Source organism: Triturus cristatus, chromosome 12 (genome assembly GCF_964204655.1).
Source record: "Triturus cristatus chromosome 12, aTriCri1.1, whole genome shotgun sequence".
Taxonomy (NCBI): domain Eukaryota; kingdom Metazoa; phylum Chordata; class Amphibia; order Caudata; family Salamandridae; genus Triturus; species Triturus cristatus.
In genome coordinates, this window is record NC_140595.1 from 290038922 (window position 1) to 290066136 (window position 27215).

The 27215-nt window shown below is 45.1% G+C and overlaps 1 protein-coding gene across 2 annotated transcripts in view; it reads left to right on the forward strand.

Moving 5' to 3' along the window:
* Positions 1–27215, forward strand: part of DRC7 (dynein regulatory complex subunit 7) — a 203212-nt gene that overhangs the window by 44487 nt on the left and 131510 nt on the right. For both annotated transcript variants that reach the window (XM_085637931.1, XM_085637932.1), the window contains exons 4-6: positions 18820–18945; positions 19056–19250; positions 20683–20841. In XM_085637931.1, the coding sequence (XP_085494057.1) occupies positions 18820–18945; positions 19056–19250; positions 20683–20841 (480 nt within the window). The remainder of the gene's footprint in view (positions 1–18819; positions 18946–19055; positions 19251–20682; positions 20842–27215) is intronic.

Genomic DNA, 27215 nt, shown 5'->3' on the forward strand with positions numbered 1-27215 from the left:
GAGGGTCCTCTCCACGCTTGCCCCGGAGGCGGGGGGTCTCGGCATTCCAGACCTCCGTAAGTACTTTCAGGCGGCACAACTACGCTATCTGGTGGAGTGGAGCAGGTGGGAGTCCGACAAACATTGGCTCTTCCAAGACCAGGCAGTGGCGGGCCGCACCTTACAAGAGGTTCCATTCCTGCGCCGCGCGCATCGCCCCCCTAATCTTTACGCTTCCTTTGTTACGCGGGTCCCCCTGCGTGTGTGGGACGCGGTCTGTGAGGCCCGGGGCCTTACCACCTTCCCTTCGCCGCTCACGCCCATTGTGGGCAACCCGGACTTCTCCCCAGGGATGGAGCCGGGGGTTTTCTCCCACTGGGTGCAGGCGGGCTGCAGGGCACTCTTCCAGATCTATGGCCCGGAAGGCGTGGTTCCTTTTCAGCAACTCCGCCAGGAGTTCGGCCTGACGGAGCTGGACAGATTGCGCTACATGCAGGTTCGGCATTGGGCCCTCCAGCCCCAGGTGCGTGCCACCGCCGCCCGTCCAATTACACCGTATGAGAGGTGGTTGGCTACTCGGACCTCCGACGCTAAGCTAATTACCGATCTGTACAAATACCTACAACCCCCGCCGTTTCACTATTACAACCCGGGGAGGGAGCGCTGGCACAGGGAATTGGGTAGGACACTCAGCCACAAGGAATGGGACAAAATTGCGTATCGGGCGCGGCACTCTGCATATCACACGGGCCTTACGGAGACCTTTACTAAGGTGTCCACATACTGGTACTACACCCCGGAGAGACTGTATGAAATGCATAAACACACTGACAGGGGGTGCTGGCGGAGCTGCGGGCAGGAAGGTACCCTTTCACACATTCTTTGGGATTGCCCAGTGCTGACCGCCTACTGGAAGGAAGTTTTGGACGAGGTGGATAAGCACTTTGGGATAGAGCTGCCGCGACTCCCGGCGTATGTCCTGTTGGGCCTCCCCAATGACCTAATGTACCCACTGAAGTCCCGTAGGGGTAGGCAGATCGCAATTGCGCTGGGGTCTGCGGTTCAGAACATTCTAATCCACTGGCGCACAGCCACCGTCCCCTCCATCACCGGTTGGTTGCATAGGCTTTGGCATGTGCTGGGGATGGAGAAGCTGTCGCTTACGGTTGCGGGGGAGATAGACCAATTTGAAGAGCTGTGGCAACCCTTTCTAGCGCTGCTGTCCACTGAATTCCGGGAGCTCACCTGCCCGAGGTATCTTAGGCTTCTCAGGCTGACGCCGCCGGTGACCCCGGCGGACTAGTTTACATGCGAGACGGGGACCTCCCGGGGAGGGGGGGGGGGGGTGCGGGGCTTCCTGGTGAGGATTACTCTGGTGCGGGACCATAGGACGGGGGGGGGGGGTGGTTTTTTCGTTACTGGGAGGATGGGGGATGAGGGGGGGGGATTGTGTTCTGTTGAGTTGCTGATGGCTTTCATTGCTGAGATTTGGGGTGTCGGATACGCGGGGGGGATTCCATAGCTTGCATTTCTAGCCTTCATTTACTGTGTTTTTCCCCCTGACTCACTGCGCTACCTATTGCCAACCCTCTGGAGTTGCACTCTTTTTCTTTGACTGTATCCCATGTATCCTGACCTCCTATCCCCCTCCCCCATGGTTTGTTTTTGTCTCAATAAAACGTTTTAAACATAAAAACGACCAACAGACAAATGATTGCTCTCCAGCAGGATCATACATCACCAGTTATCTGAACATTTTATATTGTTGTACATCGGTGGCAGATTCACTGCCAGGGCCAAGGCTCATGTTTGGGTGGGCCAGGCTCATGTTTGGGTGGGCCTGGCCCACCCGGCCCACCCCCTAGAACCGGGCCTGCTGTCGCCTGAAGAAGAAAAGGACGGACTAGCGCACGCGGCCCGTCATGGGACAGACAGAAGATGTGCACGGTGGTGAGAAGAAAGTCCCCAGTGTATCACGCCGCAGTAAAGGATCTAATCCCCGCGTGCACATCTTTTGCCCTGTTTGTCTCCCCGCGTGCACGCTGGAATCGTATCGATTCCAAAAGTCCTCTGCATGGCAGAGCAGCGCATGCGCTGCTTTTTGCCAGGCCGAGACCTAAAAATAAGGACAGACATATTTTTATATATGTTCCTATAAAGGAATGAGGGCCCTTAGGGTGAAATACTGTTCCAAGACAAGGTGAGATCTTAAAAGAATGGAGTGCAGGAGTTGGACACCAAGTCAAAGTCTGTGACTGAGGAGCTGTCCAAGGACAAGTGGGAAAGAGAACAAATGACTAATACTGAGGAATGGTCAGTACAGAAATTGGTATCAGAAAGGAAGGCAGGCTGCTAATGAATTAGTGAGTTCTTGAATTGCTGTGTGAGTAAAGGTGGGATTGGAAAGGAAGAGGGGCTATTAATCACAAGATGTCTGAGAAAAGGTGGAATCTGAAAGGCAGATTGACTATTAAGGAGATGTTTGGTGATGATATATGACAGAAAAAAATTCTAATATGTAGGTGCAGTTTGTGAGAAAGGTGGGATCAGAAATTAATATGGACTATTAATGAGGCACTGTTAGAGAATAGCAGAACTCAGAAAATTAGAGGGACTATTAAGAAGAAGACGTGTGAGGAAATTTGGAATCAGAAAAGCATAAGGTCTATTAATGAAATAATATTGTTATATTTCTTGTATCTTTCAGTAGTGCCTTTTCCCTTCATATGAATTTTATGGCGATGTTCAGTGAACGCAAGCTGCCATTATGTTGCATGATGTGCACTATATAATCCACATAAAGACATGTTAAAACCCCTTTGGGGACAAGCATATACTTTAAGAAAACATGATCAAGTTGTGGGCCTGTTTACTTTGTTAGGTTACTCGACCAGTTGGTATAGGGGCCATTTGTTGATTTGTATGGCCCTGAGATCACTATGCTGCTTGGTCAGATGAGGTATTACACTATAGCCAAGGCTTTCTCAAGTAGACAAAGACAGCAGACCTAAACAAAGCCTGCTTGAACCCCAAGATTGTGCAAAATAGGCAAAGCGCACTTGGCTACCCATGTCAACGGTTGGGCACCAGCACCCATGACATGCTGTTCTGTGTGCCAACTCCCTCATGCACCAGTACCCAGAGGCGCAACTAGAGCCAAATTTCGGGGGGGGCTGAGCAAAAATTTCGGGGGGGGCTGAACTTTAAGCAATAGGCAGAGTGGAGCTGCAGGGGCTCTTAGAAGGGGTGAAACAACAGCAAGGCCTCATTAACATGCAAACGGTCTTTTAAAGACCTGTAAAGTGCTCGGGTGCGGCTGCTTTTTTGCCCGGGAAGGTGTCTCATCCCGGGCTGTCACACACGACGGGGGGGGCTGAAGCCCTTTGAGTCCAATGGGTGTTGCGCGCCTGCCAATACCTATCCCTCTACCCCAAAACTGCCCCCGCCGAGTGCACGCTCTGTTCCCTCTTCACCCTTCTCCAAAACCAAGCATGTTGAGGGAAACATTCTTCAGGACCAGACGTGTCATCAAGCTCTTCATCAACAAATGTAGTTGCACCAACGACAATGCCCTACTAGTTCCAGTCCTTCCTAGAATTAGTTTCACCAACACATCATCGCTTCTTGAAAGCTAACCAGCTGGATAAAAAATTCTTGTAAAAATAGCATTTAAGCTGTGGTGAGGGGAGAGTACTGGCCTTCCATGTCTTCAGAAAACCTTCAAGAGGCTCAGAAAAGATCAGCATAAAAGAAGGCAAAAAGAAGACCTTTGTGTGGGACAAGTGCAGCTTGAGGAATCATACAATAGGTTGAATGTCCTAAAGAATGATGATAGGACCATGTGTAGGAGTGCAAGAAAAAGAAACAAAAATAGGGAGAGGTAAAAGGGCAATGGTCATTCCAGCAACAGGAAGTAAACGTTTGTTATGTGTATTTTGTTTTTGAGTTTTCCTCCTTTATATAACTCTCATAAGTATCATGAAGCAGATAATCAACAAGGCCACACTTTGGAATATGTAAACTATGGTATCAGAATAATCAGTGCCATCTTGGTTTTTATTTAAGGAAGAGACATCTGGACATCTTGAGATACTGGATACTGCACAATGCTCGCAGCATCTTCAATACCAATGACAATCCACAAGACTTAGAACCAATGACCGCAGAACACTTCTTCGATTTCTGTGAGGGTTGTGGGATATTTTGCAATGGTTCTCAGCCAACCCCCACCTCCTAGATACAACTAACATTCTTTTTCTTATGCTTGCCACAAGAATCCACCCTGTCGTCAGCCATCTTCAGTATCTGCATGGTACCACTCCAGAGTATCCTGGACGGCAAAAATCTTACCATATTAATGGCAATAATAGCTAGATCTGTATCAGAATACAAGAGAGGACAAAGGATAATCAACAAATTGTGGACAGTCACACCCATGTTGGGAAAATGGATTCAACTCCATTAGCTCTGTCTATACATGAGGAAGAACAAGGTGTTACATATGCACAGGAGACACACCGCAGATAGCAGCGTGTTTGTAGATGACTGTTGTGTCCTGCGAGACACGTTCTAGTGTCTCAACTGGCACAGAGTTAGTAGCCTTTCCCCTATGGGAGTGGGCACACTGGCACCCCCACATGCATCCCTCACAGGCGTCACGAGTGACGTGAGCCTGCTAATAAAAGGGCCCGAGTGCACGTGCTCGTGGCCAGTTGAATAATGATAGCCACGGTGTCTGCGTCAGTTATTCGTTAGCATGTGGGCCCAGGGCCCACGACACCACATTGGTGACGAGGTGGGTCTGACCCTGCATGCCTCTGTCTCGGCGCTTCCTCGGCCCTTGAGGGGAGGGAGCGTGCCCGAGAAGACTTTCCCATGGCCCGGGGAAGGAGCTCGACATAGTCACGGTGTGACGACTGGCCGTCTCCCATCCTACTTCGTTTGGGTAAAAGGGGGAGAAACAGCTGATGCCCAGCTCCGGTGTGAGGGTGATATGTGTGCGGCCCCACTGCAACATTTGCACAGCTATGGTGTGAGGGTGATATGTCTGTGGCCCCACTGCGACGCTTGCATCAACCCCAAGGGCAGCAGCGGTCCGCTGCAGCATCGGCCGGTGGGCGACGCACCTCGGCGCAACAGGACACCTCCTGAAGCACCCACGCTGGTGGGAAGAGCGGGCCACCCTACGATGCCCCCGCAGAGTGCAGGTATCAGTGAGCCCTGCCGCAAGAGAAGTGACAGCAGATGCCGATACACCAGAGCAGCTGCGGCATCTGAGGTAGGGCTGATATTGCCACATGAGGACACACTGCAACCCCATGCAGCAACTGCTCTGTGCACACCGGGGAGGAAGCGACAGTAAGGCAGGCATACAGGGAATGGGTCCGTGCCCCTCCCACCTGCTCAGGCGTGGGTAGTCCGTCTTGCCTGGCGCCGGCTGCCCAGCCACGTCAAAGCAGAAGGCTCTGACCCCGCACAGCAAAATGGCCCGATACATGTCTCTGCCTCCTGCACCCAAATGCGGCCCACATGTCTCTGCCTCCTGCACCCAAATGCGGCCCACAAATGAAGAAGCTCGGCTAACTCCGACATCACGCTTGTGATCGGAGAAGCGGCTACAGCGGTTGACAGAGCAGCGCACAGCACCACCTGGCGGTCACCCAGGAATACCGCAGCGTCCCATAGGTAGCAGCATGAAGACTAACACAGATCGTCCCGCAGACTCAGTGCATGCACCAAAGCCCCAGAAAGGTGCTGGAAAAGAGGAAAGGGGTTTCAGCACAGAGACACTTGTGAGACCCCGGCCAGCTCTGCCCCAAGCAGCACCAAAAGCCTGCAATGCTGCCGCGCACCTTGGAAGCCCACTGAAATGAAGGTGTTTTCCTTTTCTCTGTACGGGGAGCGGCCAGAGCCAGTAACTTCAGGAAAGAGCACCGGAGCTTGCCGCATGCCCAAACGCAGCACCGCCACCTATTGGCCACCAATGAAACTCAATCCCAGGTGAAAGCAAGCACAGGAAGGACCCTGAGGGTCAGCACCGGAAGGCCCCTGAGGGTCATCACCCTCAAGGAAAAAAAAAACAGCCCGCTCCTGGACCACTGAAGCAACCAGTTGCTGCTACAAGTGTATTGGGGCAAGGCATGCCCGCTATGAAGTAACACAACACTGCATACAGAACTGGACAATGAAAAGAGAGCAGGTCCCCACACCTTCTGCACAGCCCAACCACCAGAATAAGAAAGAGGGGGAGGCACCGAGTGCTGCTCAAGATGTCACACCAATAGACTGATCAAGATGATACCACATGCCCCTGTGGGCCGCCTGTCAGGTTGATAAGACAGAGACTGCTCGTTGTACCAAGAGTCTGCACGAGGCCCGCACACGCGCTCACCACACCAAGTCCAGCCAACACAGGGGGACCTAAGGCCCACAGTGGCAACGTGAACGACAGCTATCACTAACAAGGATGAAAGATCAACCAGACAGCAACGTCTCACGGTAGTGTTCCCCGCCAAAAGTGCAAGACAGACCGGTGCAGAGAGCGCACCCATCGTGGCTGCCCTACGCCACAGCAAGTGAGAAGGGTGCGCCACACGCCCCGGGCGGTGAACGACCATCACCGCAAGGAAGAAGAGCAGGCACGTACGGTGCCAGAAGAGGGTGCCCTAGCAAAGAAGAGTGCGCAGTCCGAGGAGTGCACCGCATACACCCAGAGCGCGCCAGCACAGGTGCCCGCCCAGGAGGAAGAGAGACCTTTCTGAAGAAAAGAAGCACTGCTGGAGACAGCATGGAGATACCATACATCTCCGCAGAAGCAAGAGCAATGGAGCCCGGAAGGGGCCAAAACACAGCACAGTGTCCTCCCTCACACTGCCTCAAGCAGGAGTCGTCAGTGATCCAAGGCTGACGAGAGGAGAGTCGTACACTACTAGTGGCCAGCAACCACCATAGCTCACCACTACCCGTGGAAGCTATCCCCGTGCTCGTGGCCAGTTGAATAATGATAGCCACGGTGTCTGCGTCAGTTATTCGTTAGCATGTGGGCCCAGGGCCCACGACACCACAATGACCACATCCATGATGGCAAAAGCACGTCTGATACTCATGCTCAGTGCAAAGTGTGGGGTCTTCTTCTGCACTATTCACTGCACAAGGGAAGCTGGCAGAATGTCAGAGTGTGGAAAAAAGGAAGAATGTCAAACAGTCTTTTTTTTCCCTATGTTTGGAAGACATAATTCACCTGAAAAAGGATGCTTTGTTTTTCTAAAAGTATTCCTATCCAAGATGATCGCCTTCTAAGTGTTTAGTGTCTGAACTTTCCAATTCAAGATGACACTAACCTTTTTTCCTGTCATGTTATTTCCTGCCTGGATTATATATAAGGAGGCATTTCCTTGAAATGGATCATTCACAACACACTTGTTGCCCATTTTTTGTCACATTTACTGCCCACTTTGCTGTATTTTTCTGCCCCTGGATTCCTCATTGAATTATTTAGTCTGAAGATCTTATTGCTGGTTCAGGCTAGTTTTGGTGCCTTGCTGATCAACCCTCGCGTTTAACAGAAAACAATTTTTAAAGCGCAAACAAAATGCCTGAAGGCGTCAACTAACATCTAAAATAAAACAAAATCACCAAGATTGCCAAATAGTTGCTTTGTCCTTTGTTGGTTTCCTCTTAACTGGAACCCTCATAAGGAGACGCATGGCACCATTCACCTGAATATTAAATGAGAGTTGCACCCGTGTGGCTTCTGGGCGTAGTTGCCCTTTCTTAGGGAATCTTGAGAGACCTTTGCAGTGCTCTGTCTTTAAGAGGAGGTTCTAAAAGTGGGACCAGGTGATCTCACTTTTCGCTTGTTCAGCGTGCCAACTGACCCGGTCCACTTCAGTACCTTCCCCCTTTTACCAGCGGAAGGTGTGCATATCCTTGTTAAATTATACATATCGATTCTGGAAAAAAAAAGATAAAACATTTGCACAGGTTTACACTTGCCACATACCACTTTGCTTTGTGGTGACACATAAACTTGAAATTAGAGTTGGAAAACACTGTTGCCACCGCCGTCAGTAGCACAACTGACTGCCACTCTCAGCCGTTCTGCACTGCTGAGACCTTCAACAAAAAAATAAGTGATACTTTTCTGTAAAAAATGTGTGAAAAATGTAAGAAAATGTTATACAATCGATATCAATAGGCAGAACCTAGTGATCCCCATCAGTCGCCATAAAATTGACTCATGAACAAAAGTGAATTTCAAAATTTGGAATTATTGCCGCTATACTAAATCATTGTGGCAGTAATTACTCTCGGTGAAATTATCCTACTAGTCTTGAGTCACCATATATTATAGTAAATGTTCCTCAAAGCTAAACTCATCATTTGATCCTCAGAAAAAAACATTTTCTCTACCCAGAGATGGGTTTCTTTGCGCTAAATCCATCATCATCATGATAGTTCAAACAAACTACCTAAAAATGTTATTGTAGTTTTAGGACTGAGGATGGAAGTTGTGTTAACTTAAGTTGTCATTTTAAAACACGGCTAAGGGCGCCCAATACTGTTTTTTTTATTTTTTATTTAAAAAAAAATTCTGTTTATTAGGGTAAGTGAAGTAGGTCCTGTGCAGGAGTTTAAATTGTAGCAGTTTGAACCTGGGTTCAAAGAGAACTTTTTACACAGACAGATACACCGTTCCATTTCGTAGTGCTAAATTCCTCCTCCCAGTCTTTGATATTTAGCTGTAGCCACTAACACAGGTATAGTTATATTTGTCCTGAGAATGAATGGACGGGCCATTTAAGAACAAGATGGCCACCACTCTCCAAGACTCCAAAGTACAATTGTGGTAGTTCTTAGATTGTTCAACTACATGCTTTGGTGAATTCTCTGCACTAACAGTAGCTGAGGCATTGACAATGCTAGCATGTGGCATCCGTTGATATGTGGCGCACAGCAACTCAAAATACGTGGTCAAAGCCAAGAACGCATTTTAACTGGGTGTCCTGGAAGTTCTGCAAGGGACACCACACACCTTGAAGAGGTAGAATTAGATTCCTCTGTTGAGCTTGGATGGTTAAGTCTATGTGTGTCTATAAGTCACATTGTGTTGTGCCATGGTATGGAGGCAACAGTATTGTGAATAACTAAATTTTAAGAATTTTATCAAAAAAAGGGGGTCTAAGGGAATATATTTAAAGACCACCAGGTTACTAATCCCTTAATACCAGCTATGAAATAACAATATCGCAACCTAGGGTCTAGAAAATGACGAGTACAAAGAGAAATTCAATTCAATACTCAGAGGAAGGAAAAGCAAGTAAACATCATCATGATATTTGAATAAATCCCATCAGCCACAAAAATGGCGACCATCATCATTTGGGATTCTTGGAGCTGTGCAAAACCCTTCAGCTTGTCAGGGTTGCATCATACATTAGCAACAGTACCTTCTAAATTGTGTTCGAGTTACAGTGCTAGTCAAGTATTGGTATTGTGCCCTGAATCCTTGATGTCGCTATCTGTTATCTATGTGGAGGTGATGGGAGCAGTGCAAGTGTATCGTGAGTGTGAATGTTAAAATCATCTAACGGGACAGAAAAGACGCTTTAATAATTACTGTCCAGGTGATGAGGTTAAAAACCAGTGTAGGAGCAGTTTTAAAGAATAACTGCTTAAGTCCAAAACAAAGGGTCTACATGTTTCAGCCTCATGATTAGGTGGCAATCAGGCTTTCATCAGGACCTTAAAGAACTTTTGCTACTGCTGTATGAATCTTAATTGTGATGCAAAGATTACAAAAAGAAGAATAAACCTAACTAATAATTCAAAAAGTGCAACCTACTTTAGTCAGGGAATTTTAAACGGTACTCATGTTTTTCTTGAGTATTCACCCGAATCCTGAAAGTGAATAAACAACAATGATCATAATGATGTAACTTGCTAAATCATTCACAACCAGATAGATTATTATGACTGTGTAGGGCAAAAACAAAATGGCCATCTCTTGTGAATTCTGTAAACGCTTACCCGTCAATGTACGGGAGCACTTCTCACCTCACCTGGCGTCCTGCTCAGAGAAATGAAGCCCCGCTCTGTGTAAAGATAAAGTGTGTCACAAATCTTGATATTATGCAACCCCCTAATCTCTATTAAAAACATAAACATATTTCACAATCATGGCAAGTGAGAATGCATGGTTTTTATTAAAATACTGAAATATGAGATATTTATTTGATTTGATGACATCTTGATTTTTTTAAAATCTTTTCAAAGAAAGGAGGAATACTGAGATCCGAATTATTATTCCAAGAATTCCTGTGTTGTGACATAGAGACATTATCTAGTCCTGCCAACACTGACATACAACATTCTCTAGTACTTAACAGGTTCTCACGATAATGTTTGGATAATTGAAACACGATATAGTAGATTGTAACTCGTGTTTAAAACCTGTTTCAAAATAGTAAAGCAACTAGAGGATAATACCGGCAAACTTAAGGCCTCTTCGAATTGTTCATATGCTTGTTGCCGAAAGAAACAGATATCCGTGCCTAGCACGGGGACGCTGAGTGACAAGCCTATCCGGTTTCAAGTCATCCGGAGAGGCGCGATATATTTGTGAGTTTCAAACGTCAATCGTCATAAAGTTTGAAAAAGACTCTTATCCTCATATACAAAACAATAGTTTGTGATATAACCACAAAGAACAGTTGCTTGTTGTGCTGCTTAATCTAAAATAACCTGATGTTTTGACAGATCATCGAATTTCTAACCTGTCCGTCGGTGCCTCATACGGAGCCGAGCAGGATGGGAAGGTCCCGGCGCGCCAACTCCTCGAGTTTAAATGTATGTCTAACCAGGAGATTCACGTAGTTGAGTAGACGTCACAACTATGCGCCTCCATGGTGTTCTGGGAGTTGTAGTGAAAATCTACAGCTTTTCTTATATCATTCATTGGTTCACAAGAACATAAAGTTTTATGATGAGTAAATTTCAAGCAACTCGCAAGTCAGTCAGTAACAGACCTCTGGTGACAATCCAAGATATAATTGGACGTAAGATATACGCATCACCCGTACAAGGGGTACGATATACGCATCACCCGTACAAGGGGTCTTCACAATAAAGAATACAGTACATAGTGAAAAACACCAAATGAGACCTAGGATTGCCGACAAAACACCAAGCATATGGAATCAATGAAAGCAAACTTAGAAATATGTCATGGTGAACGAGGTATGATATCATGTTTACAGAGGGGATATAGGCTCTTGTGAAGATGTATGTGAGCCCCTCCTATAATGCCGTCCACGGTATATCATCATTTAGACCTCCTATGTCACTCTTGAGAGAAAAGATCCATTTTTGTTCCTTCCTGAATAAGAAGCACGTAATGTCGCTTATGTGAGTGGGAATGTGTGGTTGTTCTAACACAACCCATCTCAGATCTTCTGCCTTATGTTGATGTGTTAGAAAATGATTAGTGAGTCTAGTGGCTTGCTTCTTGCATCGAATTGTACTTTTGTGCTCATTGATGCGCAACTTAATTTTGCGCGTCGTCATGCCAACGTATCTCAAGGAACATGGACATGTGATCATGTAGATCACTCTTTCTGAATTACAGTTAGTGTGTTTTTTTAAGATCCATGGTCTTGTCGTCCCTATGTCTACCTGTTTGGTATGTTGAGTTTGCGGACATGCTGTGCAGGACCCACAAGGGTAGTGGCACTGTACTGCCGGTAGATCCCACAGTGTCTGGGTTTTGACCGTTGAACAGATCTTTGGTCTGGTATGAACCAGACAGTCCCGTAAATTTGATCCTCTTTTGTACGAGAACAAGGGAACTTGTAGGGTTTCTGGTCCTATATTCAGAATTCGCCAATGTTTTCGAATGCTTTTTTGTACTTTGTTCGTAAGGGTATTAAAGGTATGAACAAAAGTCAATCTAGTCAGAGGAGGTTTGGTAACTGGAGGCTCTAGGAGGGCATCCCTGTTGTTATTGGATGCTCTCTTCCAAGCCTTCTTAACTATATGCGATGGATAATGACGCTTTCTCAGTTGTTCAGAAAGTATCTTAGCATGTTTCTGAAACTGAACCATCTCGGAACAGTTTCTGCAAACTCTTAAAAACTGCCCGACTGGCAAGTTTTCTCGTAATGCCTTAGGGTGGTGACTTTCGAATGTGAGAAGTGAGTTTCTAGCCATAGGCTTTTTGTATAGTTCACTTCCCAACTTGCCTTGTGAAGGATATATACATATATCCAAAAATGGCAGCTTCTCTTTACTATATTCCACAGTAAACTTGAGAAAACTATTTTGTTGGTTCAGCCAGTCATGAAATGATAGAATGTCTGGTACAGTTCCTCTAAAAATGACCAGGATGTCATCTATGTATCATTTCCACAACATTATCCGGTCCCGGAATGGATTGTTGTGGGTAAGCACATAGGTCTGTTCAAAGACATGAACATACAAATTCGCCAGAGAAGGAGCGAAAATGCTGCCCATTGAAGTTCCCGAGACTTGAAGATAAATATTATCTTCAAATCTAAAAAAGTTTTCGGTCATTGCCAACCTAGCACATTCTAAAATGAAAGGTACTGGTGTTATGGTGTCAGTAGAAGGCAAAGTTTGGTCTAGCAGATCACGTATGACATCCAGAGTTTCTCCTTGTGGAATGGCAGTGTATAAAGATTCTATATCGAATGAAACTAGATAATCAAGATCAGCGTCAAACGGTATGTCGCTTAGAAGTCTAAGGACGTATTTAGTGTCTTGCAAGTAGGATGGCATAGTTTTGACCATTGGTTTCAAAAAGAAATCCACAAAGGTAGACAGAGGTTCCAACAGAGAACCAATTCCCGAGATGATGGGACGGCCGGGCGGAGGTCTCTGTACCTTGTGGATTTTTGGTAGTGTGTAAAAATAAGGCATGACCGGATGTTTTGTCAGCAGGAAGTCAGCCTCACTTGGTGTTATCCATCCCCCTGTTTTCGCTTCTTCTACCAGATTTTGAATCTCATTAGACAATCCAGGAGTGGGACCAAATTGAAGTGGACGATAGGCACGTGTTTGCCAATTGGCGGAGACATTCCTCTCGATACGTCTTGGTGTCCTGAATAACAATTGCTCCACCCTTATCTGCAGGCTTTATTGTTATGCTTGCATCATTAGCCAAGATTTTTAAAGCTATTTTCTCGGGTGAAGGTAAATTGTGATAGGATTTTGTTTGTGTTGCACACAGATTCGTCATGTCTTGTGTGACGGCTTTCTCAAAAGTGAGTACTTGATCTGGTACCAGATGATGCAGTGGATTAAAGTTAGAGGGTTCTTTGAGGCCTGTATTGACTAGTCTTAGCTCTGTAGATGATTCACTATTTATCTCTTTATTTTTAAAGAAAAAATGTAGTTGAATCTTTCTAAAGAACATTGCCAATTCAGACCTAATGGTAAAAGGATCTCCAGTATTGGTAGGCACAAAACCCAGTCCTCGGTTAAGGACCAGTAGTTCATCTGTACTAAGAGAGCGTGTACTGAGATTGACCACTAAATTGTCGTGGTTGTGCTGGTACTTGGCTGTTGTTGTCCTCTCCTACTTCTGGTGTTCGGAGGTGGAGGATCCTGTTCCCAATGTACTTGCTGTTGGCCTCTTCTCCTGCCTCTGTTTCTTCCTCGACCCTGCCCTAAAAAAGGCTGATTATCAAAAAATTGTGGGTGAGGTGGAAATTGTGTCATAGGATGTTGATACTGGGGAAATGGATAACCCCATGGGGCTGGAGGCCACCACGGGCCTTGTTGTTGGTAGGTACCTTGTCTACCTCGTCTTCGATTGGACCTAGAATAGGTTCCCATACCTCGGTTTTGTTGTGCGTCCGGTAAAGAAGACTCTGAATCGCTCTAATATATTTCTGATCCAGAGGAAGAGTAATTGGAACCTACGCGTCTGCCCTTTCTGTTAAATTCCGGTGCTACATACCCTTCTTTGGTGTAAGGATACACTTTTTCCATTGAGAAACGGGCCAGCTCTTTTTTAAATTTATCTATTTTAGTAAGAAGAATAGAGTCTTTGTATTCTTTATTGGATTTGTTGGTTTCATCCATGTGTTTCTTGTAAAGAGCATTAGTGATGGTGGTTTTAATTTGTCCTTCCAGAACTTGGATCTCTACTAAAATGGCATCCGCCATTTTCTTAGCTGTACTGATAATTAGAATCAGCCAATCGCGTGTGCAGCGCCAGGCGATTAGTGACCAATCTTTCATAAAGGTCTTATCTGGGAGAAAAAGCCTCGGTGCATTTGTTACTATATGACCTGTGGGGGCACAATTGCCCCGAAGATATTCGGTCATTATTGCACCATGAATAAACGTGCGTGAATGTGTTCTCTTCAGATTCAGTAACACTTGCCAGTCATCTTGAGTCTTGGGCACTGTTTCTTGTATGGTGTCTAATATACTTGGATTATCAGCCAAAATAGACTGTAATATGTCATCATCAAAAGACAAACCTGCATAATCAGCCATGATCAAAAGAAAAATGTTTTACTGTGAGCTATGAAAAATCTATCCCACATTGGGGAGATTAAGAAGTGATAAAGGACCCGCAGCCGTAGCTGCTCTGAACAGTGAATAACTAAATTTTAAGAATTTTACCAAAAAAAGGGGGGTCTAAGGGAAAATATTTAAAGACCACCAGGTTACTAATCCCTTAATACCAGCTATGAAATAACAATATCGCAACCTAGGGTCTAGAAAATGACGAGTACAAAGAGAAATTCAATTCAATACTCAGAGGAAGGAAAAGCAAGTAAACATCATCATGATATTTGAATAAATCCCATCAGCCACAAAAATGGCGACCATCATCATTTGGGATTCTTGGAGCTGTGCAAAACCCTTCAGCTTGTCAGGGTTGCATCATACATTAGCAACAGTACCTTCTAAATTGTGTTGCATTATTAGTTAGGTTTATTCTTCTTTTTGTAATCTTTGCATCACAATTAAGATTCATACAGCAGTAGCAAAAGTTCTTTACGGTCCTGATGAAAGCCTGATTGCCACCTAATCATGAGGCTGAAACATGTAGACCCTTTGTTTTGGACTTAAGCAGTTATTCTTTAAAACTGCTCCTACACTGGTTTTTAACCTCATCACCGGGACAGTAATTATTAAAGCGTCTTTTCTGTCCCGTTAGATGATTTTAACATTCACACTCACGATACACTTGCACTGCTCCCATCACCACCACATAGATAACAGATAGCGACATCAAGGATTCAGGGCACAATACCAATACTTGACTAGCACTGTATCTCGAACACAATTTAGAAGGTACTGTTGCTAATGTATGATGCAACCCTGACAAGCTGAAGGGTTTGCACAGCTCCAAGAATCCCAAATGATGATGGTCGCCATTTTTGTGGCTGATGGGATTTATTCAAATATCATGATGATGTTTACTTGCTTTTCCTTCCTCTGAGTATTGAATTGAATTTCTCTTTGTACTCGTCATTTTCTAGACCTGAGGCAACAGTATTGTGCCCGGTCTGTAAGAGGCATTGTTGTGTTATTGAATTTAAGACACATAATGGTATCAGAGTGTGTGAGTTTTGCTCCACATTGTTGTAATGGGGGTCTAAGTCATGTCTGGGTTTGAGCCGTATTGCTAAGTGAGATCTAATCAAGCACAGAGTGTACTAGTCAAATTATTCCATCAGGAGCAGTAAGACATATTGTTCTAACAGTATGTTTAGGCCACAATACTGTGCCTGTATATGTCTCTCTCCATTGGGGTGAGTAAACCTCATTTTCCAAATGAGTGTCCAAGCCACATATATGTCAAGTATTGTGTGAGCTACATTGTTACTGCCACAGTTTCAGCCCCAGGGTGTTTAAACTACATTGCTCTGTCATGGGGTGGGGTGTGAGAGTGTGTAGGTCATACTGTTGTGTCACATAGGGCAAATCACTTTGATCCCTTAGGATTTTCTAGGTATATTGTTTTGTTGGGGTATGTACCTGACTCCTCTGCCAGGGTATTGTTGCTATCTGGTATCATCAGACCGGCAAGCCAAGTTGTTGTGAAACAGTGTTTAAGTTACATTAATACATTGTTCAATGAAGGTGTATCAGTCATTTTGCAGTGTTGTGATCAATTTATCAATTAGTACATGTAGAGCGTGACTTATCACATGTGAGGGTATCCGGGTGCTGGGTTATTGGGCTTAGTCAAAAAGCCAGGTCTTGAGACTATTTCTGAAGTCCGTCAGTGAGGGTGATGTTCGGAGGTGGAGAGGGAGGGTGTTCCAGGACTTGGTGGCGAGGAGGGAGAAAGAGCGGCCTCCCCTGTGGGTATGTCGGTTGCACAGTGTCTGTAAGAGGGAGGAAAAGTTAAGGTTTTGGGAAGGCTGGTGGAAGTTCAGGTGGTGATTCTTGTATGCTGGGCCTTGGTCATGGACGGCTTTGTAGGCGTGTGTTAGTAACCTGACTTGGCATCTTTTCTGGATGGGGAGCCAGTGGAGGTTCCGCAGGTGTTTGGTGATGTGAGTCCACTTGGGCAGGTTGAGGATCAGTCAGGCCGCTGAGTTCTGTATCGTCTGGATCGTTCTCATGAGTTCGGTGGTGGTTCCTACGTTAAGTTCATTGCTTTAGTCCAGCCGACTGGTGATTAGGGCTTGCATGACTGTTTTTCTCGTGCTTATGGGGAGCCATTTGAAGATTGTTCGGAGCATGCAGAGAGTGTGGAAGCAGGGAGAGGAGACTGTGTTGATCTGTTGTTTCATGGTGAATTTGCTGTTTAGGATGATGCTGAGGTTGCTGGTGTAGTCTTTTGGTGTTGGGGTGGGTCGAAATTCAGAGGGCCACCAGGTGTGGTTAAAGAGGGAGGTGTGGTTGCCAAAGATTAGCACTTCGCTCTTGTCCATGTTGAGCTTCAGACCGTTGTCCTTCATCCAGGCTGCAACATTCTTCGTGCAGTTGTGGAAGTTGGAGTTAGTGATGGTGGGGTCTGCTAAGAGCAACAGGATGAGCTGGATGTCATCCATGTAGGATATGATATTGATACTGTGAGTTCTGACAATGTCGGCTAGAGGCATCATGTAGGTGTTGAAGAAGGTGGGACTGTGGGATGAACCTTGAGGGATGCCGCAGATGGTGCTCGTAGGTTCCAAGGTGAAGGGAGGTAGACTGATTCTCTGCGTACATGCTGTGAGGAATAATGCAATCCATCTGAGTGTGTGTCTCTTGATCTCAATCCGGTGGAGTCTCTTGAGTGTGTGGTGGCTAGGGTGTCGAAAGCTGCAGAGAGGTCGAGGAGGATCAGGGCCGCCAATTCTCCTCTGTAGGGTAGTGTGCAGATGTCGTCCATGGCGGCGATCAGGACAGTCTCGGTGCTGTGTAAATCTCATACTCCTGTCGTGGTGTGTAATCCACTTAGGTGCTAATTTAAATGTTGGCAGAAAGGGGACTCCATTGCAACCGTTACAGAGTACCCTTTCCACTAACCTGAAATTCCACTATCTCATTTAGTGTCAGGCAAACCTTCCGTGTAGATGGCAAAGACTACTCCATCTCCACTCCCTACACACACCTTCTAGAGCCACTGGCGGTTTGGCCATGTGTTCGCCCACCCGATTTAGAGTGGTTGAACACCGGACCAGTTTTTGCTGCCCATCACCGCCATAAAAAATGTGGCGGTAAGGGGCACAAAACATTTAAATGACCCCTACGCCATGGGAGAATGTCATTGTTCTTTTTATTTTCGAAAAGAAAATCCTGCTTTGGGATTTTCTTTTTGAAAATAAGTAAAAAGATGTAAGTTTGATATATGACTCCATCATGTTGCCGGACCCATCTGTCAAACTTAAAATGCATTTCCAGGAACGGCCTTGATGGTGGTTCCTGGAAAAGCAAGAGATGTCCACAATGGCAGCAGACATATCTAACTATGGCAAGCAAAGTACCCTTGCCTTGGTGGGAGCAAAGTACTCCACCATGGCAATGGAAATAACTCTGTCCGCCAAGAATTTAATCAGCCCCTTAGTTGTGTCGGTGTATAAAAAACATATGCTCGATCAAGGTGTTTAACAACAATTTTTTTTGTTGGGTGTTGAGATGTGCAAGCTATCGTGTAGGTATCTAGCCCCCAGTATTGTGTTGGATTATGTAAACTTCATTGTGGTTTTGTGGATGTAAGTGCCATTGTTTTCTAGTGTGTCTCCCTAATTGTGGAGTCATGGTCTGTAAGTCACATTGCTTCTTCAGGGTATGGAAACAACATTATTCCATTAAAGTGTATAAGTCGAATTGCTCTATTGGAGGATGTAAAACATATTGTTTTCAAGAGGGTGTTATTTGCATTGCACTGGGCAATGCTGGGAGTACTTCAGTGAGACACAGAAACAACACATTTCTGTCTGTGCGTGTGAATTACCTTGGGCTGTAGAGATTGCAACATTCAGTCACTTTGCAGAATCCAAATTTTTCTTCTGTTTTTGGACTGTGTAAGGCACATTGTGTATAGCAAGTTGTGCAGGTCGCGTTGTTGTGTGAAGACACATAAAGTATAAGTAAATAAGTCTCTAGGACCCATTGTTATGTAGGGTTTGTATTGGCCACGTTGTTATTTCAGGGTTGTGGGGTCTTGCCCCGTTGCTCAGTTGGATTATGAAGGCTGCACTTTTATGTCGGTTACATTTTGTTTGTGATTGTTGTCATTGCTGGGTGTTGAACATAGAGTTCAGCCTTGTATTGTTAGCTTTTGTCAGGATGTATGGGGTGCATGGCTACATGGGATACAACATAAACACAGCTTCTGCTCTTGTCTCCTTCTTCCTCCTTCAGAAGTTTGTGAGTACCACGTTGCGACCAACGCTGCTGCCGTACCCAGAACTATATGCATGGGACCAGTGTGCCAACTTCGTGTCTGAGTATCTCTCCGCTCAGTTCCTTCATCCACCCATTGAGCCGGTAAGGGGAGACCATATCCTCCTGATCTGTGTGAAACCATGTGGGGCTGCTGTGATGTAGCTGGTTGTACCCTCACATTGGTTGTGTTGTATTGTTATCCTTTTCTGCAGCCTCATCACCTCTACTCACCAAACACTATACTGAAGCTGCAGGTCGGCAACTGCTTTGATTTTAGCGTTCTGCTCTGCTCCTTGCTCATCGGTGCCGGCTATGATGCTTACTGCGTGTCCGGGTATGCCACCAAGGACATGTGCCTGATGGACGAGACCAGAGAAGAATGTCCAATGCTGGAGAAGCCAAAGGAGGTAAGGGGAGTCCCCATCAGAAGCGACTTTATATCTCATGACTGGTGCTAACGTTGGCGCGGATGGCGTTCTTTGAGAGTGAAGCCCTCGCTAGGACTGATAGGGTCCACTCTAACCTCATGGAGAGGACATTCATTGGGGCACACAGAGAGCACACTACATGATCTCATTCACAACGCCAGTACAATTGACTTGGCAAATGCACCTTCATGAATCAGATGCACAAAAGTGCTTTGGAATTCACAATTTCAGTAAAGAATTGCAAAGCAGACACTATAACCCTTGGTGAATTGCAGGGGAAGAGTGGAAGCAAAGGCATGTCCTGATCCATAGCAATTCATCAAGGAATGCACAAATGTTTTGTGGCCATTTTTAAGATTGCAAATGCTAAAATGGTCAGCGCCTGCTGAGGGCGTGCGCTAAGCATTTGCAAAGTGTCTAAATGTGATAGTTTGAACTCTGCTTGTGTCGGCTGGGGACATTGTGAGGACACTCATCGCTCTGGGGACCCTATGTCTGAATCATAGGAAGCCACTTGTGGCACTGGGACCTCTGTCTACTTAAAAGAGAGGGTTTACAATGCAGGCCAGTCGTGCTGTCAAGTGCTGGGGTGGTGGTCCGCTGTCCTGTGCTGGCCCTTATCCCTTCATTCACAACTGTTCATTGGGGATCACAAGCCCATTCCCGCCTCATTAATAATCACACTCCAGGAGGTTTGTGACCCTTACTGAAACTCTGTTTGGGGTGCAAGGCTTTGAGCATCCTTCCCATTCCATTGGAAAGGGAGAGTCTGTCCACAGCAGGATGTAAAAATCATGATGCAACCAGCTTCCTTTGGGATCAGGACCACTGTTGAGACAGTTGTTTCCAGTGCCAACACGGATAGCAACCTCTGGACTGGAAAAGGGGCCTCATTTAGAGTTTGTGGTAACTGAATATTCACCAGTTTCTGGAGGAAATTTAAAAAAGGGAACAGAATCCATCAACTGAATTTCCTCCGTCATGCAGATAGTGCTGTAGAGGAAATTCAGCAGTTGTCTACTCCGTATTTAGAGTTTGCTCTAGAAATTGGAGGATTTTCTGTTGCCACCAACCTGTAAATTGGGCCCTTACGGCTGAAGCAGAAAGGGCAAATGCAATGATTCAAGTAACATGCATTTAGCAGAATAATTCTTTGATTACAGTGTGGTTGAGGGTGCAAAGAGTTCTGGAAGTTGGGAAGGAACATTAAGGTGGCATGCAAATGAGAATAGGCATGGAATGCTGGGTGAAGAGAGCACTGGGTGCGATTATGGTAGCCATGTTTGTAAGGTGAGTAAAGGATTTGTGAATGCTGAAGTTTTAGAAATGTGGCAAGTGGGGAAGAGAGAAGGTAAAGAGACTGTAGCATGATATTAGAGGTTTGTAACCACACTGTATCCTTTGCACGCAGACCCCTGATGACTCCAAAAAGAAGGCCTGCACAAAATATGCCGTGAAGCCGCCCCGGGACCTCAGAAGCAAGTTTGAGCTTGCGCAAGAAGCAAAGAAAGAGGCTAAGATTCAAGCTGCTCTTGAGAAAGCACAGAAAGAGGCAGAGGAAAGGATTGCTGTGAGTTTCCCAATTTGTACCACTCAGCAGTTCTAAAGCTGCAGGTGCTGTGCTTTGCGCTACCGCTATTGTATACCATTGTAGAGTCTCTTGCTAGTTTATTTATTTGCTATTACATTTTGTAGTTTTCTAGAGAAAGCTTTGGGAGAGCTCAGTGATGTATGTACTTTGGGGTGGATAACTAAACTGTTCAATCTTTAGTAAATGGTACAGTCTTACATGCAAGTTTGCTAATAGAAAGTCAGCATAATTTGTAGCAATAATTATCATTTTAGAGTATGGTGAGTGACTTGTTAATGGATGAGGTTAGCTCTAGAGTGAAACAAATCACATAGTCAGGTAATTGTTAGCTAGTTAAGTTGTGAGAACAGTGCGGTTATGACATAGCCTAGCTTGAAATGTGTCCAGTTTGACTCCAGAAGAGCAGAGGACAGTTGTGCCAAGTTTATTGTATCAAGAACAATTGATGGATGGAACACTGTACAGAGATCTGGGCCTAAATCCATCGTTTTTATTTTGCTCACCACACCATTCCACTTTGGATTCAGGCCCAGATCTCTGTACTGGGGGCGAATTTTAGACATTGCTCAGCATTCTGTCCATCTAATATTCTTTTTGCATGTGTCACCCTATGTGGGAAGGGTATGCCCAGACGTGGGTCCCTTGCTCACTGTGCCACTGGAGTCAAGCTATCCTGGCTGATGAGGGATGATACCCTGAAACCGGTTCCAGGATGCTTGTTTCTGGGGAGGACCTGGCCTGGCAGTTCGGGCTGGACTGTTCCCAGAGAGAGCAGGGTCAAGACTGATTTGCATATGGCTGGGTCCAAACTGGGGTTGCATGGTGGACAAAAAAGTGATGGATTTAACCTAGATCTGTGACTGGGGTGAATGTTTCAGAATGTTCAGCATTCCATCCATCATCTTCTTGTGTTGCTAAGGTTATTGTATCAGCATATGCAGAGAATAACAAGGCAATGCAGGTGTCGTCAGTCATGGTGGCAGAAACGGCAGTGGAACAATGGATTTACGTATGGCCGAGAGAGAATGGAGTGTTTAAAAAGGACTAGCATGTTTAGGGTCAACAATAACTGCTTTTGGCCTTGACCACATACCCTGGTTGCTGCTTGTGGTTGGGAGAGGTGAGAAGTAGGTGCGGACTGAAAGGGTTGAATGGGTAAACAATGGAAGCACACAAAGAAGAGATTTTGTACCTTTAAGAACAGACACATGTTTAGGAAGTTGGCTAGGGTGGAGATTTGGAGAATGGGAAGTTGTAGATTGAGGCTGAGAAGGTGGGACTCCTATGGTCGTACTGGAAAGAGAGCTAATCATAGACTGCCTTCTTCACAGCCTTCCAGGCTCATGGGGTGTTTCTGATGTCTTGTTACGTCTTTAATTGTAGGGTTATTACTGCACAGTGGCGCACACAGTGCTTATCCTCACATCATTCTTGTTTTCCTACTTCTCAGCTTTGTATTGAAGTAAATACTAATTGTGTACTTCATTTCCCACAATGCAAAGGGGAAAATTGTGCTGTGATGTGAGGCAGTGTGCTCCCAACCCTCATACTGTTTAAAAGGCTCCCTTGAGCCAACGAGCTGACAAGCTTTAGAGATGTACCTGTGAGTGGTACTGAGATCTGTGAAGACTTTGGCAGCATTTCCAGCAACCTCAAATGAAATATATTTTTGTTCTGTACTGATGAAGAATACAATCCAGACACACAAGTGTCTATAGATGTACTGCACTATCTGCACCAACGTTGGTGAAAAACAACAGTTAATATTGAAGTACGCTTTAATTGTGTACCACATTTACTACAATACAATGGGGTGAACTGTGCTGGGATGTGAGGCAGTGTGCTCCCAGACCCCCTTCCGTTTACGTTATCCATTCTAGTGTTCCAAGGTTCTGGCATCACATAGTGGAGCATTGGTAGACTAGCTTTAGAATTTTTACCTCTTCCAAAAATAACACCACAATGGAGTCTTCATAAAGGTGTCTCAGTTATCACTAAAATTATGAGAATTTGTTCATGACAAAGTTCAGGTCGGAAAGTAATACTAAATATTAGGGTGCAACCTAAAAAAGATCGCCTTAAAATTTGTATTTTTTTTAAGTTAGCCCCTTTGCTACACAGTGTCCAGATTCCCCAGCACTGGCTTGTTTGTTAGGCAGGTGCTAGGAGGGGCTGAATTATGTTATGTTCTGTTATGTTACTTTATGTTATAGGAATCTTGTAAAGCACACTGTTTCCTCAACGAGGTCCCATGATGAAAGGATAGATGTGCTGTGATGGAACAAATTCCAAATTTGAAGGGGACACCACAGAGAAGGCTGCTTCTCCTATACAAGCTCTTTAAAACCCAGGGTTATTTAAGAACAGTTTGTCTGAGGAACAAAGTGCCATAACAGAGTTATACCTTACAGTTTTATTGTTTAGGAAGGTGGGCAGGTTGCCATATATAGCTTCATGAATTAGGCACAAAACTTTAAAAGAGAGGCACTATTGAATAGCCATCAATGTAATAAACGTAACAGAGCACTTGAATTACGTCTTCTCAGGGAGCCAGCACCAATCGGGCACTTGATTTAGAAGAATTTGAACCCAGTATACTAGAGAGGGTTTCATACCCAAGTTCATCGAATTACAATAATCGAACCTGGATCCAGTAAATGTTGAGGCAATTGTTTTACTTCTTATTAAAGGTAGAATCTTAGAAATGTGACAAATTTGCTTCAGTTAGAAAATGCCCAAAGATACTATGTAGAGAACCTGTGATGTCATCTGCAAATAACAGTATATCTGAGTCCCTAACTCTTTACAGTATTTACTGCAGCTGGACAGTTACATAGGGTAAAAGGCCCTAAGAAATAGTTCCATAACGAAGTAGTACTACCTGTTCCTAATACTTCAGCCTGATCTGTGTTCAGTTTTAGCAACTGACTGTCCATCCAGATTTGTCCTTGTTATGTTCAGTCTCTCAAACATAGTAATCATTATCTCTGGAGTCAAGGTGGAAAAGAACTTGAGTTTCATCAGCAATTGTAAACAATTACATAACAAAAGAACAACCCACAATTGACAAAGCTTGGACAAAAAAGGTAAAATATTTGTAGGGAAGATCTGATGCCTGTGGGACTTCATGCAGAAAAGATACAATTTCTGACCACCATGTACCTAGTTTCACTCTTTGTTACCAATCATATATGAAGGAAGCGCAGAAGTCATAAGTGATTCCCTGTATGCCCGCTGCAAGTAGTTTGTTTAGTAAGATTCTGTGATTGACAGTGTTTGATATAGCCTGTCATATCTAACAGTATCGGTACACTATGCCTGCTGACATCTGCACTCGTATGTAGGTCATCCTTGGTGGACCACCATAACTAATTACCTCCCTCACCTGGAGAATGCCCACTTGGGAGTCATCTAGTAGGCCAATGGATTCTACATAAGAGTCCACTTGCTTTGCCACATATGCTTCATTGAATTTAGAACTTGCCGGGAGCATCGTGGTAGGAGGATAATTGGCACTACTTGTGTCTTCCTCACCTTTCATTTTAATCAAGCGGATAATTTTGCTCTGTTTACCCTATTGTTAGGTGACCCAAGTCAAGTGAGAAATGAACAATTGGCACTATAAAGGGCACAAACAAGAAGCTGTATTGAAAAAAAATGCAAACTGGTATTGAAGAACCAGAACCTTTTGGACCTGGCGGCGCAGGGTACGCCCTCTGTCTCCGGAGTTCACCTGCTTCGCTACACAGAGACACGGGACACTCTGTCGGCGTTAGAAGATTGGATTTATTTAGCTGCAGCTAGTACAGTTATCCTAGAAGTACACAAAGTAGGTTCTCAGGAGACTGCCACTTCACTCTGTGGCTCATCAGATTAAATACTATACAATACACAATTATTAACGAGATACGCTCCCAAAGTATATAAGAAAAGAGCCAATAGGGAGAGTTGGAAAACAAAGCGGAACCAATAGGAAAGGTTCGAAAACAGAAATATCAGATGACTCGAAGAGACTTCTCCTCTAACTGTGTTTGTCACCCCACCCTCAAACTAATTCATTAACAGATTATAACTAACTTGCAGGTGGTGAGATACGTTTGTGTGTATTGGAGGACAGTCGTGACACGAGAGAATGCTAGCAGGAGACAGTGAGGGCCAGTCAATAAGATATGATCAGGAAAGAATAGTGTGAGCCAACAGATAGTTGAAACAGGGATTAGGAAGGCCAGACAGGGATTAGTGTACTCGGCTAGTTCTAACACCAGCTTCGCAAATAAAGGACGAGGACGTATTTTGACACCAGGCTACAGAAAAAGCAGAATAGACTTCGTTCGCCGTGCTGCTTGAGTAATGGCAACGCAAAATGGCAGCGGGTCACAAAATGGCGGGTCGATTCGATCGTGATCGAAAATCGAAGTTCCTCAGATCCTCCTTTTGCCAGAACTCAGGCAATATAGACTCACGTTAATCTGAGTCCACGTCAATAGCCATGAGGTCATCGAGCTGTTGCTGTAACATCATTCTTATGTTTTCCGTTACTTGTGGCTTGGGTTTTGGGATGCACATAGTAGCACAAAGATCACAGATTGCGGGACCACAGTGCATACAAAGGCAGCAAGAAACTATAATGGTCAAGATTATTCCAAGAAATGTCAATGCTTTCCAACCCCATTTGGACAGTAGTCCCCAAAACCACTCCGTTAAAGACCAATCTCCTTCGTCCTGGTGAATAGACTCGGAGATTATGTGCAACTTGGAGATAGCTAGGTATACTGTCGGAGCGTCATTAGGAATGAAAATACAGCAACTTGACCCGATCAATTTACATACTCCACCACGATTGGCAAGAATAAAGTCTAAAGCAACTCGATCCGCCTGTAGTTCTGCCGTGATATTACTTAAGGCTCCTACAGTGATGTCTATTGTAGTCTCTACGACACGGACCAGTTGCCTTATATTTCTGCTGTTAGCCATTGGACCCCTGAAGGGAAGAAAACCTTTAAGGAAATCTCCCCCCTCTTGTCCCGCTGTGTCCTTTGAATCAATAATCCCTCTGCCGTAACGGGTTCGGTGATAATTGGCAAAAGCAGTGTAAGTAGGAGGAAGAAGAAAGGCTATATAGCAAGTACCAGAGAAACCCGTTGGTAACCAAGTATAAGCTCTATCATAGCAGATGAAATAGGTGCCTTGAGACGGCACTAGAGGAGGCGAGTTTTGAGAGGAATAAATGTACGTGTAGGAGCAGTTACTCTTTTGTGCAGTGTCAGAATACTCGGTTCTTCTGACAAGTTCATGTGAAGGAAGAGTATGAAAGAGATGTGGAGAGATAGTAGAAGAAGGCAAAAAGGAAGAAGGGGAGGTATTTCTTGGCTGCAAAACATAAATTATCCAACCAATAATCGCCAAAGCAATACATAATGATATAAAAACACATAAAGTTATACTAAAACAACTGTACATTATTTTACAGGGTGCTTTCTTCACTCCATCTCTTCTTTCTTTATTATTTAGTGTAGTTTCCATCTTACTAGTGGATGCTCACGGCAATCTTCCTCAATCACTGAAGTCACGATGCTCTACCGTCCTATGACACTGAAGATCCTGCAGACCTATTGTCACTACTCAGGTCGTGACCTAGACTCCTACCGTGACCCTGCAACCGAAACAGAACACTACACAAGGGAGAAGAAAGTCTCAAATGTTCTTTTGTCTGGGCCTGAGATTATAATGTTCCTTCCCCGGAACACTCTGATTTTGAAACAATGTTCTTGGTTCAGTCGTATCCAAGCGATGATGCGATGGAATTGCTTCCTGTAAAATGTCGTCGTCCTCTTTCTCAGACAGTGTCCCATTCAGGTGTGCATCGCTAAAGGGTACAAATCGTGGAACTGTTTCGCCTTCACAGTCACCAACCCCTCTACGAACCCACTGATCAAAAGGCAAAGGCAAAGGTACTTTCTTGCAATGCACACCGTGAATCCAATTTTTCTTTCCTTCGACTTTGACTGCTGTCCTTGTGGTCAACAACACCACTCGAGGCTCCCGCCACCTGGGCTGCAGGTATTGGACCTTTGAAAATTCTTCACGCAGACCCAGTCACCTGGTCGGATGGAATGACCTGGGTCTGTGGAGGCCTCCGGCAGAGCACTCTGAACCTGTTGATGAAGAACACGCAATTTAGTTGTAAGGTAATGCAGATAGTCAATCAACATTGGATAGGGCAAGTCTGAGAATTTCTTAGGGCGAGGTATTCCCCATACGTTGGCCGGACGGCCAAATACCACTTCGTAAGGGCTAAGTCCCAAACGAGAGTGTACTGCAGTTCTGGTGGATAGCAGAGCTAACGGCAAAGC